Below are 13,177 nucleotides of genomic sequence, written 5' to 3'. Positions count from 1 at the left end.
TAGACTAGCCTTTTCTTTTTTATGCGGGAGAGAGAGAATTGGTGCACTAGGGCCTCAAGCCACTTCAATCAAACTCCACATGTGTGCACTCCCTTGTGTGCATGTACGGCCTTGCACACGTGCATCAGTTTGTGCATCTGGCTTATGTGAGACCTGGAGAGTCAAACTAAAGTCCCTAGGCTTCCAGGCAAGCACCTTAACTGCTAAGCTCTCTCTCCAGCCCTGGCCAGTATTTCCTATAGCACTGAAAACAGAGTTCTTAGGTCAAAGAGAAAACTCATTTCTCTCCAGCAGGTGGCCTGGGCCTCTGGAAGACTAGGCTGTAGTTGAATGGGGGATTCCCGCACTGCCACAGCACACATTCCTCGTCGCCCCCTTCTACTGCACGTTTACAGTGCTTGCTGGTCCCTGGTTCCCTCTTCATTTAAGGGAGCTGGTGGGGGATCCAGCCTGTGTCTCTGGAGAGGTATCAGCTTGCCCAGTGAGCTGACTGCAAGGATTTGAAATTGAGCTGCTGCCCTTTCTCTTCCTGCCCAAATGAGGGCTAGCATACAGCACAGTGTCCTGCTCACATGGGTCTGTCCCAGAGTGCACTGGGTTGGTACAGCTTCGTTGGTTGATTTTTTTTTTTTTTTTCTATTTGAGAAGTGGATGGCCTTGAAAGCTGCCTAAGCATGCCAGACAGAAAGGTGGAAGGAGAGGCTGAGAAGTGATCTGAGTGGAGTGGCCCACGTCGTTTCTGAGTTCACCTGCCGCATGCTTGCCTTGCACTGCAGGTGTTTTCGTTGTCCTGTGTGTACTGTCTTGAGTGCGCTGTGCTCAGTGTCTGTGGACTGGTCGCCCCTCCTTTAAGAATGGCTCAGACAAAGCCTCCACAAGCTGGTCAGCCCTCATTCCTTCTGTCTGCTTGCCAGCCTGCCCACTACAAGTTTCTGCAGTTGCCCAGCATGTGAGGGGCTTACTTCTGCTTTTCTCTGCCTAGAGCATGAGCGCTTCTGTTTCGGAAGCAGATGGGCTGGTAAGAGCCGGTTCCTGCACATCCAGGGGCTTCACTGTGTTCATGCGCACAGGGGTCACATTTTCCACAGGCCCGTGGAAGCTAAGGTAAATAAACAGCTCTGACAGTTTCGTTTCCTCCCCTTCAGCCTCAAGTCTCTGGTAGATGGATACAAACAGTGGTCATCCAGTGCCCCCAACCTGGGTAAAGGGCCAAAGAGTAGTCCTGCCCTGCCAGGGTTCACCAGCCTTATGGAGATCGGTAAGCCTCGCTCTTGTTGCGGTTCTCTTCCTGTTTCCTCAGAGAATGCTTAGCTGAGCTTCCAGGATCGCTTAAGGGCCCCTAGGACCGTTCATGGGCTGTTTCACTATTCAGTTGCTTTCTTTTTCCTTAACTCCTAATTTCCTACTCTCCCTTCCTTGGTTTGTTCTCCCATTTGATTTAGTCTTCCTAAGTCCCATCTTCCTCCCACTGCAGCCATGGAGCCCATGTTTCACTACTTTCCACAGGGGCCAGCAATCATCTCCTCAGGGCAGTTAAAAGGCTGTGGACTTGAATCAAACATTTCGCTTTTCTGAGCCTGTTTCCTTGGAAGGATTAGGGGCTCCACACAGTGGAGGATGGTGCTACAATACCCTGCGGCCCTCCCAAGATACCTTGCAGTGTTACCCTTGGGTTCCCGAAGGGTGGGCTAGTTCTCCATGGGCCCCTTCATCATGCTTAGTTTTGTAGGTTCCAGGTCATGCAAGGCTCATCTGTGGAGCAGACTGGTCGCACCCATGTGGGCCATGATTCTCCAGTCCTTTTGTGGACATGTTGCTGAGCACCATGCTGAAAATTCTAAAGCCCTTCCAATTTTAAGACACACAAAAAAATTAGGGGGCTAGAGAGATGGCTTAGTGGTTAAGACATTTGCCTGCAAGGCCTAAGGACCCAGGTTCAATTCCCCAGTGCTCATGTAAGCCAGATGCGCATGAGTCTGGAGTTCATTTGCAGTGGCTAGAATGGCCTCCCATTCTCTCTCTGTGTTTACCTCTTTCTCTCAAAATAAATACATCACACACACATATGTGTGTGTATATGCATATATATACATATATGTATGTATATGTATATATATGTGTGTGTATGTATGTATGTGTGTGTATGTATGCATACATATGTATGTGTGTGTGTGTGTGTATATATATATATATATATATGTGTATGTGTATGTGTGTGTATATATATTTGGTTTTTTGAGGTAGGGTCTCACTCTAGCGCAGGCTGACCTGGAATTCACTCTGTAGTCTCAGGGTGGCCTCAAACTCACAGCAATCCTCCTACCTCTGCCTCCCAAGTGCTGGGGTTAAAGGTGTGTGCCACCATGCCCGGCTTAAAATATTTAAAAAAAAAAAACTTAGAAATGTTTTTGTTTTATGCAGTATTCTAGAAACACACCCTGCACAAATTCCTATGGGACTAAGTAGTTCAGCAGTAGAGCACTGCTAGCCTTGCATGTACGGGGCCATGGGCTCAGTCTCTAGTGTCACCCCCACAAGAAGGGTTTCTCTAGGAGAGAAGTAGCAAACTCGCAGATCCCCTTTTCTGCAAATAGAGAAATGGGCTCTGGAATGCAGATTGCCACGATATAGGCCCTGTTGGTTCAGTTCCCGATTCCATGTCCTGCCCATCAGGCTGCTTGACCTTTGCATCTCTGACACTGAATCAGGAGAGCTTGGGTTGGGAAAAGGACCCATGGGTTTTTCATGTTGCTTCCTTCCCATTTTGTATTTATCCTGCACCCCTCTTCTTCACAGAGGATGAGGACAGTGAAGGCCTGAGGAGTGGAGAGAGTCATCTGCAGCAGTCACCTAACCAGTCCTACCTCTGTATTCCGTTTCCTCGAGAGGATGGGGATGGCCCCTGTGCCGACGGAATCCACGAGGAGCCTACCCCAGTCAACTCAGCCACCAGTACTCCTCAGCTGACACCCACCAACAGCCTCAAGCGCAGTGGTGCCCACCACCGGCGCTACGAGGTGGCTTTGCTCGGCTGCGGGGCGGTTCTGGCAGCCACAGGCCTAGGGTTTGACTTGTTGGAAGCTGGCAAGTGCCAGCTACTGCCCCCAGAGGAGCCTGAGCCACCAGTCCGGGAGGAGAAAAAGAGGCGTGAAGGTCTTTTCCAGCGGGCCAGCCGTCCTCGTCGGAGCACCAGCCCCCCTTCCCGAAAGCTCTTTAAGAAGGAAGAGCCCACACTGTTGCTTGGAGACCCCTCCGCCTCTCTGACTCTGCTCTCCCTCTCCTCCATCTCTGAGTGCAACTCCACCCGCTCCTTGCTGCGCTCTGACAGTGATGAGATCGTGGTATATGAGATGCCAGTCAGCCCTGTTGAAGCTCCTCCCTTAACCCCCTGCACCCACAACCCCCTAGTCAATGTCCGTGTGGAACGCTTCAAGAGAGACCCCAACCAGTCCCTCACTCCTACCCATGTCACCCTCACGGGTCCCCCACAGTCAAGTGGTCACCGACGGACTCCTTCCGACGGGGCACTTAAGCCAGTGGCTCTGTTGTCTAGCAGGAGCCCCTCCAGCAATGGATTGAGTTCCAGTCCTGGAGCAGGTAAGCCCTGCCTGGGCCCTTCTTCTCACTCCTTCTCCTGTGGCCCCCAGGGAATGAAGATGTTTATAGGTGCCTCATTTCCTCTTTCTACTTCAGATTTGAATAAGCTCCATGCCTTCTCTTACTCAGCCAAGGAGGAAATATGGTTTGGTACTGGTAAGGCAGCCAGGCCTGGCTGCCTCCTCCCTGCCCCGTGCCGCAGGACGTCTTCCCTGGCAGTTCAGAGGAGACAGCTTTAGGAAGAACTAGACCTGGGGCTTCAGTGGGGTTCTTACACCCTGGGTCTGGGCAGCGCAGTACTTCCACCATCCAGAAAGGGCTGCCGTCTGGCTTCTGGTGCTTTCCCTAAGGGTCTGTAGCTACTAGAAAGAGACCTGTACTATACCTAGGAGGGGGTGTTTTCTGCCACCCAGCTGGGCCATTGCCTCCCATTATAGCATTAGTTGAGACATACATGAGGTCAGCTGCCACCCATTCATCACGTTCTCCATCACTCATCCCTGAGTCACACCTGTCTCTTCCGACTTGGCGAAGTGTCCAAGTATAAGGGGCTGTCCACGTGCACAAGCTTGCCTTCCACGACATCAGACTCCTGAGCGTGCTCACTGATTGATACCTTAGGACTTTCCTGCCACTGTCCCTTGTTCCCTAGAAGCCCTGACTTTGGTTTGGAACTAGGCTGTAGTCCAGGGAGGAGAGGGGGTGGCCATACCTTCAGTGAGATTTAAGTATCAGTGCCAATTCTGTTACACTGTTCATGTGGCCTTTCCTCCTGTGGACTTGTCCATTACACTCAGGTGTGTGACCTTTTGGACTAGAGACTCTTTTCAGCTCTACGCTAGATGCCTAACTCTTCTCCTGCCACATGTTATTAAGTAAATGATGGGCATTCCCTTAATTAGCAAACTGTTTTGAGAAAGGGCCAAATGGTAACTGTCTTAGGCTTTGTGGGCCATATAGTTTCTCTTATAATTACTCAACTATGCTGCTGTAATTGGAAAGCAGACATTAAGTGTATTCAAAAATGTGTGTTTAGCCAGGTGTGATGTCGTGCACCTTTAATCCCAGCACTTGGGAGGCAGAGGTAGAGTGAGACCCTACCTCGAAAAAAATAATGTGTGTTTACAAATACACATCTTTCAGACCTTTCTCCAATATCTGCCTTGAGTTATTTCATTACAGAAGTGACCTCATGTGTTTCTATTAAGGAACCCAGGCAGCTTGGCCTTCTAGTTCACTGCTGTCCCACAGTACCTTGCAACACATCGTAGGTGTTCGGTTATCCCAAGTGCGTAGGGATGTGGCAGCGTGGGAAGGGACAATGTCTGTGTCACATGGCAATGCATTTCCATCATCTGACACTTTTCCCTTTGTGTCCCTGACCAGGAATGGTAAAAACTCCTAGTCCCAGCCGAGACCCAAGTGAATTCCCCCGTCTCCCTGACCCCAACGTGGTCTTTCCCCCAACCCCAAGGCGCTGGAACACACAGCAGGACTCTACTTTGGAGAGGCCTAAGACTCTGGAGTTTCTGCCTCGGCCACGTCCTTCGGCCAACCGGCAACGACTGGACCCCTGGTGGTTTGTGTCCCCCAGCCATGCCCGCAGCGCCTCCCCCGCCAACAGTTCCAGCACAGAGACCCCCAGCAACCTGGACTCGTGTTTTGCCAGCAGCAGCAGCACTGTGGAGGAGCGGCCTGCTCTTCCAGCCCTGCTCCCTTTACAGGCAGGGCAGCTGCCCCCCGCCGAGCGGACACTGCTGGACCTGGACGCCGAGGGGCAGAGTCAGGATAGCACCGTACCGCTGTGCAGAGCGGAACTGAACACTCACAGGCCTGCTCCTTACGAGATCCAGCAGGAGTTCTGGTCTTAGTGAGAAAGCGGTCAGGGTGGGTAAGGGGGAAGGCAGAGGAGATAGAGATAGAGGGAGCTGGCTGGCACAGTCCTTTCTCAGAGTTGGGCCCCCTGGGATCCAGCCCTGCTTCTTGCACTGATAATGCACTTTGAAGATGGAAGGGATGGAAACAGGGCCACTTCAGAGAGTCTGCTGTCCCGCAGGATCTTTCCTCCCATGTCCACTGGAAGAGCTGTTGCCATCAGCTCTGGTTACACGTAGAAGAGGAAGGGGTGCGTGCATGTCCCCTACCCTCCAGTCTTCCTCGCCTTTAGGGTGACCCTGCAAGGTCACTCAGCCAAATCTGTCTGCTACTCTTCCTCGGTCAGAGCTGTCTTTGGGGTCCTTTTGTCAGCCCTGAATCCCACTTTCCCCACAGCAGTATTGGAAGCTCTGTGGTTGTCGTTCCTCTTCCGCTTTTTCCAATACCCGCTACTCGGAACCTTGTTTGGTGTGAGATGAGCTGTCCTGTGTTCTAAGCCCTTTTGTGTGAGCTGCAGTATGGAGGCAAGGTGGGCCTGTTACTACCTACCTGCACTTCCAAGTGCCCCACCCATTTATTTGAGGCCACAAGTGGCAAAGGGCAGTGGCTCAGTAAGAACGGAGGTGCTGAGGTTGGGGGCAGTTAGGACAAACACCGTCATTTTGCAGTGGAACAGGTTCTGTAGTCTGTCCTCGGTTGCTCATGGTTTTGCTTTTGTTTGTAATGTGTAATAGTCAGTGAAGGGCAGAAAGCAACACCTAGTGAAGGGGCCCATCTGCCCTTGTTAGGCAGTAGTTACATCAGGCTCAGATATGAACATATTCATCCCAGGAGCAGCTTCTTGGGAGACTCCCTCATTGGTGCCTATTCTGAAGTCAGTCACAGTCCCAGCATTGGCCTCTCCTGATGAGTCTGTGTTATTCCCTCTCTTTGTCTTTGCTCTAGTCCCTGGAATCAGTGGGATTTTGTTCATGTATAGTTAGCAGACACTCAGCAATGCACCAGAATGGCTTATGGGAGAAGGGGTTCGGGACAAGGAGGCTCGGAAGAGTTGGGGGTTCCTTTTATACCAATGTTGTTGAAGTAAGATGGATCCCTTTGTGATATCTTATATAATTGTATACAGTAATAATTCTGTTTTTAAGGTGGTCAGTGAGCTACCGATGTACAACAGCCATGAGGTCCCAAGCACTGAGCTGGCCAAGGCCACCTGTCTCCGCCTAGGGGGTCCCTTGTGCTCAGCTCCCCTGCTGTGACCTGGGTAGGAAGGACAACAGAGGCCAGTGCTGACTTGTCTGTTACTTGTTTCCCCAACATGAATGGTGAGCTTCATCTACGGCTTTCTTACATCTCCCTGCACTGTCTGCATACTCTGAGCCTTGCGTGTCACGTGTACCGTAGCCCGGATGTGGTAGCGTCGGCGTAGTTGGCTTACGCCCTCTTCTTCCCCTCAAGACTCTCAGCGCCGCCCCATTGCCTTTTGTCAGGGAAGATTCTCAGAGACGTTGGAGGTCTGCCTGCAGGTTGCTGTCTCAATGCCCAGACAGGGCAGGCTGGTACAACTGGTGCAGGGGGCAGATCTGGTCGTGCTCTTTCTCTGTAACTGTGATAGAAGTCCTGGCCTGGGGAGCACTTGAGAGGTGACCTTAGTTTTCACGTTGTCCTTGTTTCATGAGCCCATCTGCCCTTTAGCTCAAGCCCCGCCTCACCGCAGGCCTTGGACAGGGTGCTGCCGCTCGGGTGTTGCCCAGGGCTTGGCCGCTGCATCTCATCTACCCTCTTCCTTCTGTGAAAGTCAGGTTGTAGATTGTCTTTGCCCTCGTAGTCCTCCTCCTCAGCCAGGGAAAGAAAGACTGACTCCTGTGAGCAGCTCCAGCCAAGCCAGTGAGAGCCCTTCATTTTTGATGGAGGGAAAGACATAAATAATGTTTATGCCCTCCCCCTGGGTCCCTAAGCCGCGAGCACATCTGTATGTCCTTTGCTCCACTGCGCAGTCCTCAGATCAGCTGCAGCCGGCTCTGCACCCTGTTCTAGTATGACGTGGGCTTTGACCCACCTTCTCTCGTGGATCTTTACTTTCTGCCATCTTTCTTGGAAAGATATGGTATAACAGATGTGAGGTGTGTGACAGCCACCTGCTATTGAGTGAGAGACTAGACCTAGATCTTAGTCATCTACCCTGGGGACAGACGATTGAAGGCTGGGTCTTTGCTAAGGAAATAATTGCATGTGACAGAAGCAAGAGCAGAGCTAGTGTGAGATGCTGCCATGAGCACATGTGATGATGGGAGAGGACCGTCTCTCATCTTCCTGTGATGCTCAGCTCCCTGCCTCACTGGTGCAAATCTGGAGGAGGGATAAAAGCCAAGAAAGTAGCAGTTTGGGGTGGCCCGGCCTTCCCTTCACTCAGGTTCCTTTTCTCTGTGGCTATGGTCAAGAGCAGACCTTGGAGCTGTGGGTGAAGCCACGTGAGTAGCTGCATCCAGCCCTTACTTCCCCTTTCTCACGACAAGGTCCTCCGGCTCTTGGCAGATGCTCACTGCAGGGAAGATGTGCCAGGATCAGATACTGTTCTCTGCCCCATCTTTCGGGTTCTTCAGCTCTTACTATGGTTCTAAATTTGGTCGTTCTTCAGGCCACTGACAGGAGCTGAGTAGATGTCTCAGCCGTCCTTACGTTAGTTCTGGGAGGCACTGGTGGGAACCCTTGACTTGGCATCCCTGGGGTCTGGCAGGCATGATAGTAAAAACAGGGCTTGCTTTTCTTTCTGACCTTTACAGAATGATATCATTTTCCTTCTCATTTGATACACTTTCTAGTACAGAGGTGTTTAAAGATGAAGATGCAAATGAAGAGAAACCCAGGTGCTGTCTGGATGATTGTTGGGTGGGACCACCAAGCTCTGAAATGAGACACGCTGGCCCTGTTCCTGTGTTCTGCTTTTGCTGTGTGACCTTGGTCCTGTCCTCAGCCCCTCTCAGGTTTCTGTCACCTGCCTCCCTCACAAGGGTAGTAAGAGTGTATCAGAGGTCAGTGAAGCTCTGTGGCTCCCTGCCAGCTCCCCAGGGGAAGCTGCTCGCCTGAGCAGGGTGACTGTGCTGAAGCCAGGTGGTCCTCACCACCTTTGCCTCAGGGGACCTGGCGTCTCTTTCTTTGCCTTCTGTAAAGAGGAGTGACTTCAAGCTGGCTTCTTATGACTAATGGACACCGTGGCTGGGCACGTGCTCGTCTGTCACGTTGTATAGCCAAGGTGATGACACACATCCTTTGCTAACTCCCCCACTTAGCCTGGCCAGCCGGGCGTCCTCGCCATATGTGTCTTACATGAGCCAATGGGAATCAGAGTGACAGTTAGCTGCCTGCTCTCGTAGGGTCTTCCTTGGGGTCAGAGTTGGTGAGCCTGGAATCAAGCCAATTCCTGGAAGAATCTTTGGGAAAGGGTCCCCCGTCCAGAAACCATCATTTGTTAGAGCCGCTTTTTCCCTCCGGCCCTTGGTGCTCAGGGACGTAAGGCATCCCAGGGTGGTTTTGCAGCCCCACATCACAGACCCTCTTGCATCATGGGAGTGAGCATTTTTAACTCACTAAGCTCATCTTCCCACCCTCCTTTCTTCAGTATTGAGACCTTGCATATGCTTAGCAAAGGCTCTACCACTGTCAGGCTCACTTTTAACAACAAATGGCCCTGAAGCGGGCCCTGAAGGCTGGGAGGCTGGGAATGGATTTACCTCAGTGTTAAAAGCATCTGCCTAACCCCCACCATGAATGCAGACCCTTGACCCTTGTGTCATGTGCTTATCTGAGACTGTGCCTTTAAGCAGATGTGGGAGGGAGGTTCCAGTTCAGTAGGTCATCACCTGTGGAGGGCCCTGGGTGAAGAAACAGGTCCTAGTATTAGTGCAGTGCCAGACTTTCCCTGGGGACTTGGCCCTACTGTGGACCTAGGGCACTGCAGTCGGCAAGCGCCCGGTAACCTTGAGCTGTCCCTTCCTAGTTGTAAATCTGCCAAGGTCTGTCTCACTGGGCATCAGAAGCTCACCTAGGAACTGGGGTTGATGCTCTGTTCTCTGTCTGAAGTCCTACCTTCAAGTGTCCCATTCTAGTCAGGTGCCGTGATAAGTGCCTGGAGATCCAGCTACTCAGGAGGCTGAGGCAGGTCAACAGCTTGAGCCCAGGTGTTGGGGGCCAGCTTTGGGCCACAGCAGAGCCCTGACTCATCTTGTTCAATTGCTTCCCTGAATGTAGAAAAACACCTCAGTGTATGTAAAACTGTACGTCAGAAGGTTTGCTAAAGGTCCTATGGCGCATTCTCATTTATCACTTGCCTTTCTGCTTGGCTTAACTCACTAAGCTCATCTTCCCACCCTCCTTTCTTGTCGAGATAAAAGTGTCACGATAAAATGACTGTTGAGAACACATTCCCTGCCACCTCTCCTCTTTCAGGAAAATCAGTGTCCTTCTTAGATCAAGAATTATAATAAAAATCCCCATATAAAAGGAAACCCCACATAGTATTTCTAGGGAGACTCCCTTTGCCTCTGCTTTTCCCTGGCAATGCCCAGAAACTCAACAGCTCAGTGTTGATGGCAGAAGGCAGGATCCTGGCCCAGGCCTGGGTGCCTGGCTGGCTGTGAAGGCCAAGGGAGCTTCATTGGCTTTGTCTTGAGCTGTTTCTAAGTATTTTCCCTTGATCCTGATGATATGGACACCTTCCGCCCCTTCCTTTGCCCGTTTCCTGTCATGGGAACTGGAGGTATGCAGGCCTTTCCAGACTGCCGAAGAAGCCCTGACCTTGGCTCTGAGAGTTGTGCTGCACTCTGGTCTTTCCTGATCTTTCCATCCTGTTTCCCAGCATCCCCTTGGGCCTTGAGTTGGGAAAGGAAAGGCTCAGGGCCTGACCGGTTACCTGAGCTGGGAGTTTTTCCATACCTTTGTTTCCTTGGAAACAGGCCCTGCCTTGCTCTGACCCATGTCCCCTTTTAACTACCACCACCTGCCCTTAAAGGTAAGTTTCCCTAGGCTGATTGACAGGTGTGGACAGAACAGAACAGCTAGATGGGCGTCTCCCAACAGGATATCGGCATGCAGTTGCAGTGGTTTCAAAGACCAGGGCTTCCTAGTGGGACATGTCAGGCAGACGTCCGAGAATTCTGAACTCAGGTCTGAGCGGCGGCCAGAGAACCCCACACAAGTGAAGGCCCACAGATGGGGTTACCTGCTCTGTCCTCTCTGAGGTACAAGGCCAGACTTCAGAAGTAATCTTTTGCCCACATTAGTGAAATCTTTTAACACTTGCCCACACAGCCTGGCTTAACATTTGGTACTGTGCATGTGCATTGGAATAGTTTATCCCTTCATTACTGAGTGAATTTTTTTTTTTTTAATGTCCCATTGACTTGTACATCCAAGGCCAGTGCCTCCCTCCCCTTCCTTCCCTCCCCTCCCCTCCTCTCACCCTAGCCCGGGGCCCTGCCCGCCTCTCCCCTGGACCTGCAGCTGGGGCTCAGGCATCATCCCGGAGCAGGTCTTACGCTTCGCCCTAGTTGCCGTTCCCCTGCATGCAGTCCTAAGTGAGGTCACTTTCTGAGAACACTCACATGTATAGCGAAGCACCCCAGCTCTTCACTTTGGAACTGGAACTGGGGTGACTTTTCCTCTGCGTTCTTTGGCTGCCTTTCAGGCTGTCTGACACCCTGAGGCCACTCTCTGGGTGTTTCGGTTTTCTGGGAGAAGGAAGGTGATTGCTGGAGAGAGAACCCAGGCGAGGCTGGTCTTAGCCTCTGGGAGTTACAGAGATGATAAACTAGTAAACCCGCGTCCACTCTTCTCTCCAGACCGCCACAGGGCCTCTGCGTGCAGGTCTTCCCCGGCCCCTGCCTGCCTGCTAGGCCACGCACCCCAGCCTGCACTCGCCCTGCACACCTCCACGCCCTCCCTCACACCCTGCCCCGCTGGTGCCCGCCATCGTCATCTCACTCAGCATTTCTTGACCTCCAGTTGCAAAGCCATGCTGGCTGTGGCTCCCCCTCCCCCCTTTTCTTCTTTTTGAGATAGCATCTCATGTAGCCAGGGCTGGCCGCAGACTTGTTATGTAACCCCTGGCTGCTTGAACTCTTATCACCTTCAGCCTCCCAGGTGCTGGCGGTGCAGTGCATTGCCACATCTGGCTTGCTTTTCTCATTACTGTCAAAAGGAGGCATGGGTTTATTCCAGTCCACATATGTAGACCAATAATAAAATTTAAGAAACCACTGTATTTCTTCCATGTGGGAGCTAGGAACTTTATATGTACATAATTATGACTCCTTACAGTAATCCTGGGAGTTGGGGATTACCTCCATCTACAAATATGTAAACTGAGGTGTGGGTGTTTCTGTCGCTTGCCTGGGGTCACACAGCTGGGATGCAGGTTGCTGATCTGCTTGGTTCCAACACTGTCTCTAGCCTCTGAGCACATTTCTAGAACACTATGGAGAAGCCCCGAGGTGAAACGGGCTCTGCGATGCTCTGAACTCTCTCCCTCTGTCCAAGGAGTTGTGCGCCTTGGCTCGCCTGTGATCCATCTGCCTTTGTGACTGCAATGTCACCCCTGCGGGCTCCTGCTGGCTGCTTTCCTCCCCTGCCATTCCCGCTACTTGATTCTTCAGGGGTCGGTACCTCTCAGTAACGCCTCCCAGCATCCCTGCCTTTCCTCTCTCTAGCCCTTTACTGCCCTCACACTTCCTGTTCCTTGTTACAGCTCCACTCACCTCTCTCTCAGCATCGTGAGCTTGGAAGTGTTATTGTAGCTTTGTTTCCTCCTTGAGAAATCAGGCCTTTGCCTTTTTGTCACATGGAGACACATGCCTTGGTACCTAGCTGTAGGAAAGCAAAGAGGTGATGAACTCATGAACTTCTCTGCTGCTTTTTCTCCCTCACTCACTATCTGCATATTCACCCCTCCCTCCCACCCACACACATCCACACAGAGTGTAGTCCAAGGCTGTCTGTAAGAAGATCTTAAGGAAGAAATTGGAGATGGGTTTTAGTTTACCAAAAAGCTTTCTTTGGGCCTTTCCTTTCCCTTTGGGTCTTATATCTTATATGTTTGTTTGTTTGTTTGTTTGTTTGTTTCTTTTGTCCCTCTGTATTTAGCTACCAGTTTCTAGCCCTGGGCCTTCCCTGCACCATCTTGTCCATGTGTCTTGAGCTGTTTACTTTTAGAGTTTAAGTTATTGTATGTCATCAACAATATTTGAAGATGGAAAAGTCCTGAAAGAAACTTAACAGATTCTTTCCTTTGGCTTTTTCTTGTTTTTCATTCAAGGTACTGTAAATTGTTGACAAGGGATGCCAAGCAGGCTTGGTTTAGTGGCTAAGCCTCTTACTGTATTACAGTATAATGCTGATCTCAGCCTGGTCCCAACACCAGAGCACACAGAGACTTGAATAAAACTGTCCTAATTACTCCTGGTTTACTGTGGTACTTTGTAACTTGTCCTACCCATGTTCTTTTTTAAAATATATATTTTTTTAATTAGGGAGAGAAAGAGAATGGGCACATCAGGACCTTCAGCCATTGCAAACAAACTCCAGATGCATGTACCACCTTGTGCATCTGGCTTACGTGGGTCCTGGGAAATCAAACTTGGGTCCTTTGGCTTTGTAGGCAAGCACCTTAACCACTAAGCCATCTCTTCAGCCCCCTTTTCCTTTCTTTTTTTTT

At 51.1% G+C, this 13,177-nt stretch overlaps 1 protein-coding gene across 2 annotated transcripts in view; it reads left to right on the top strand.

The window, feature by feature from the left end:
* The window catches only part of Map3k9 (mitogen-activated protein kinase kinase kinase 9), an 84,406-nt gene extending 71,488 nt beyond the window's left edge, over nt 1-12,918 (top strand). For both annotated transcript variants that reach the window (XM_004649313.3, XM_004649312.2), the window contains 3 exons: nt 1,146-1,258; nt 2,797-3,597; nt 4,984-12,918. In XM_004649313.3, coding sequence (XP_004649370.2) covers nt 1,146-1,258; nt 2,797-3,597; nt 4,984-5,468 — 1,399 coding nt within the window. In that variant the 3' untranslated portion in view covers nt 5,469-12,918. The remainder of the gene's footprint in view (nt 1-1,145; nt 1,259-2,796; nt 3,598-4,983) is intronic.
* The last annotated feature ends 259 nt before the right edge of the window (nt 12,919-13,177 follow it).

This window comes from Jaculus jaculus, chromosome 7, assembly GCF_020740685.1.
Source record: "Jaculus jaculus isolate mJacJac1 chromosome 7, mJacJac1.mat.Y.cur, whole genome shotgun sequence".
Taxonomy (NCBI): domain Eukaryota; kingdom Metazoa; phylum Chordata; class Mammalia; order Rodentia; family Dipodidae; genus Jaculus; species Jaculus jaculus.
The sequence above is the reverse complement of the archived record's forward strand: the minus strand, read 5'-3'. Positions and strand labels throughout refer to the sequence as shown.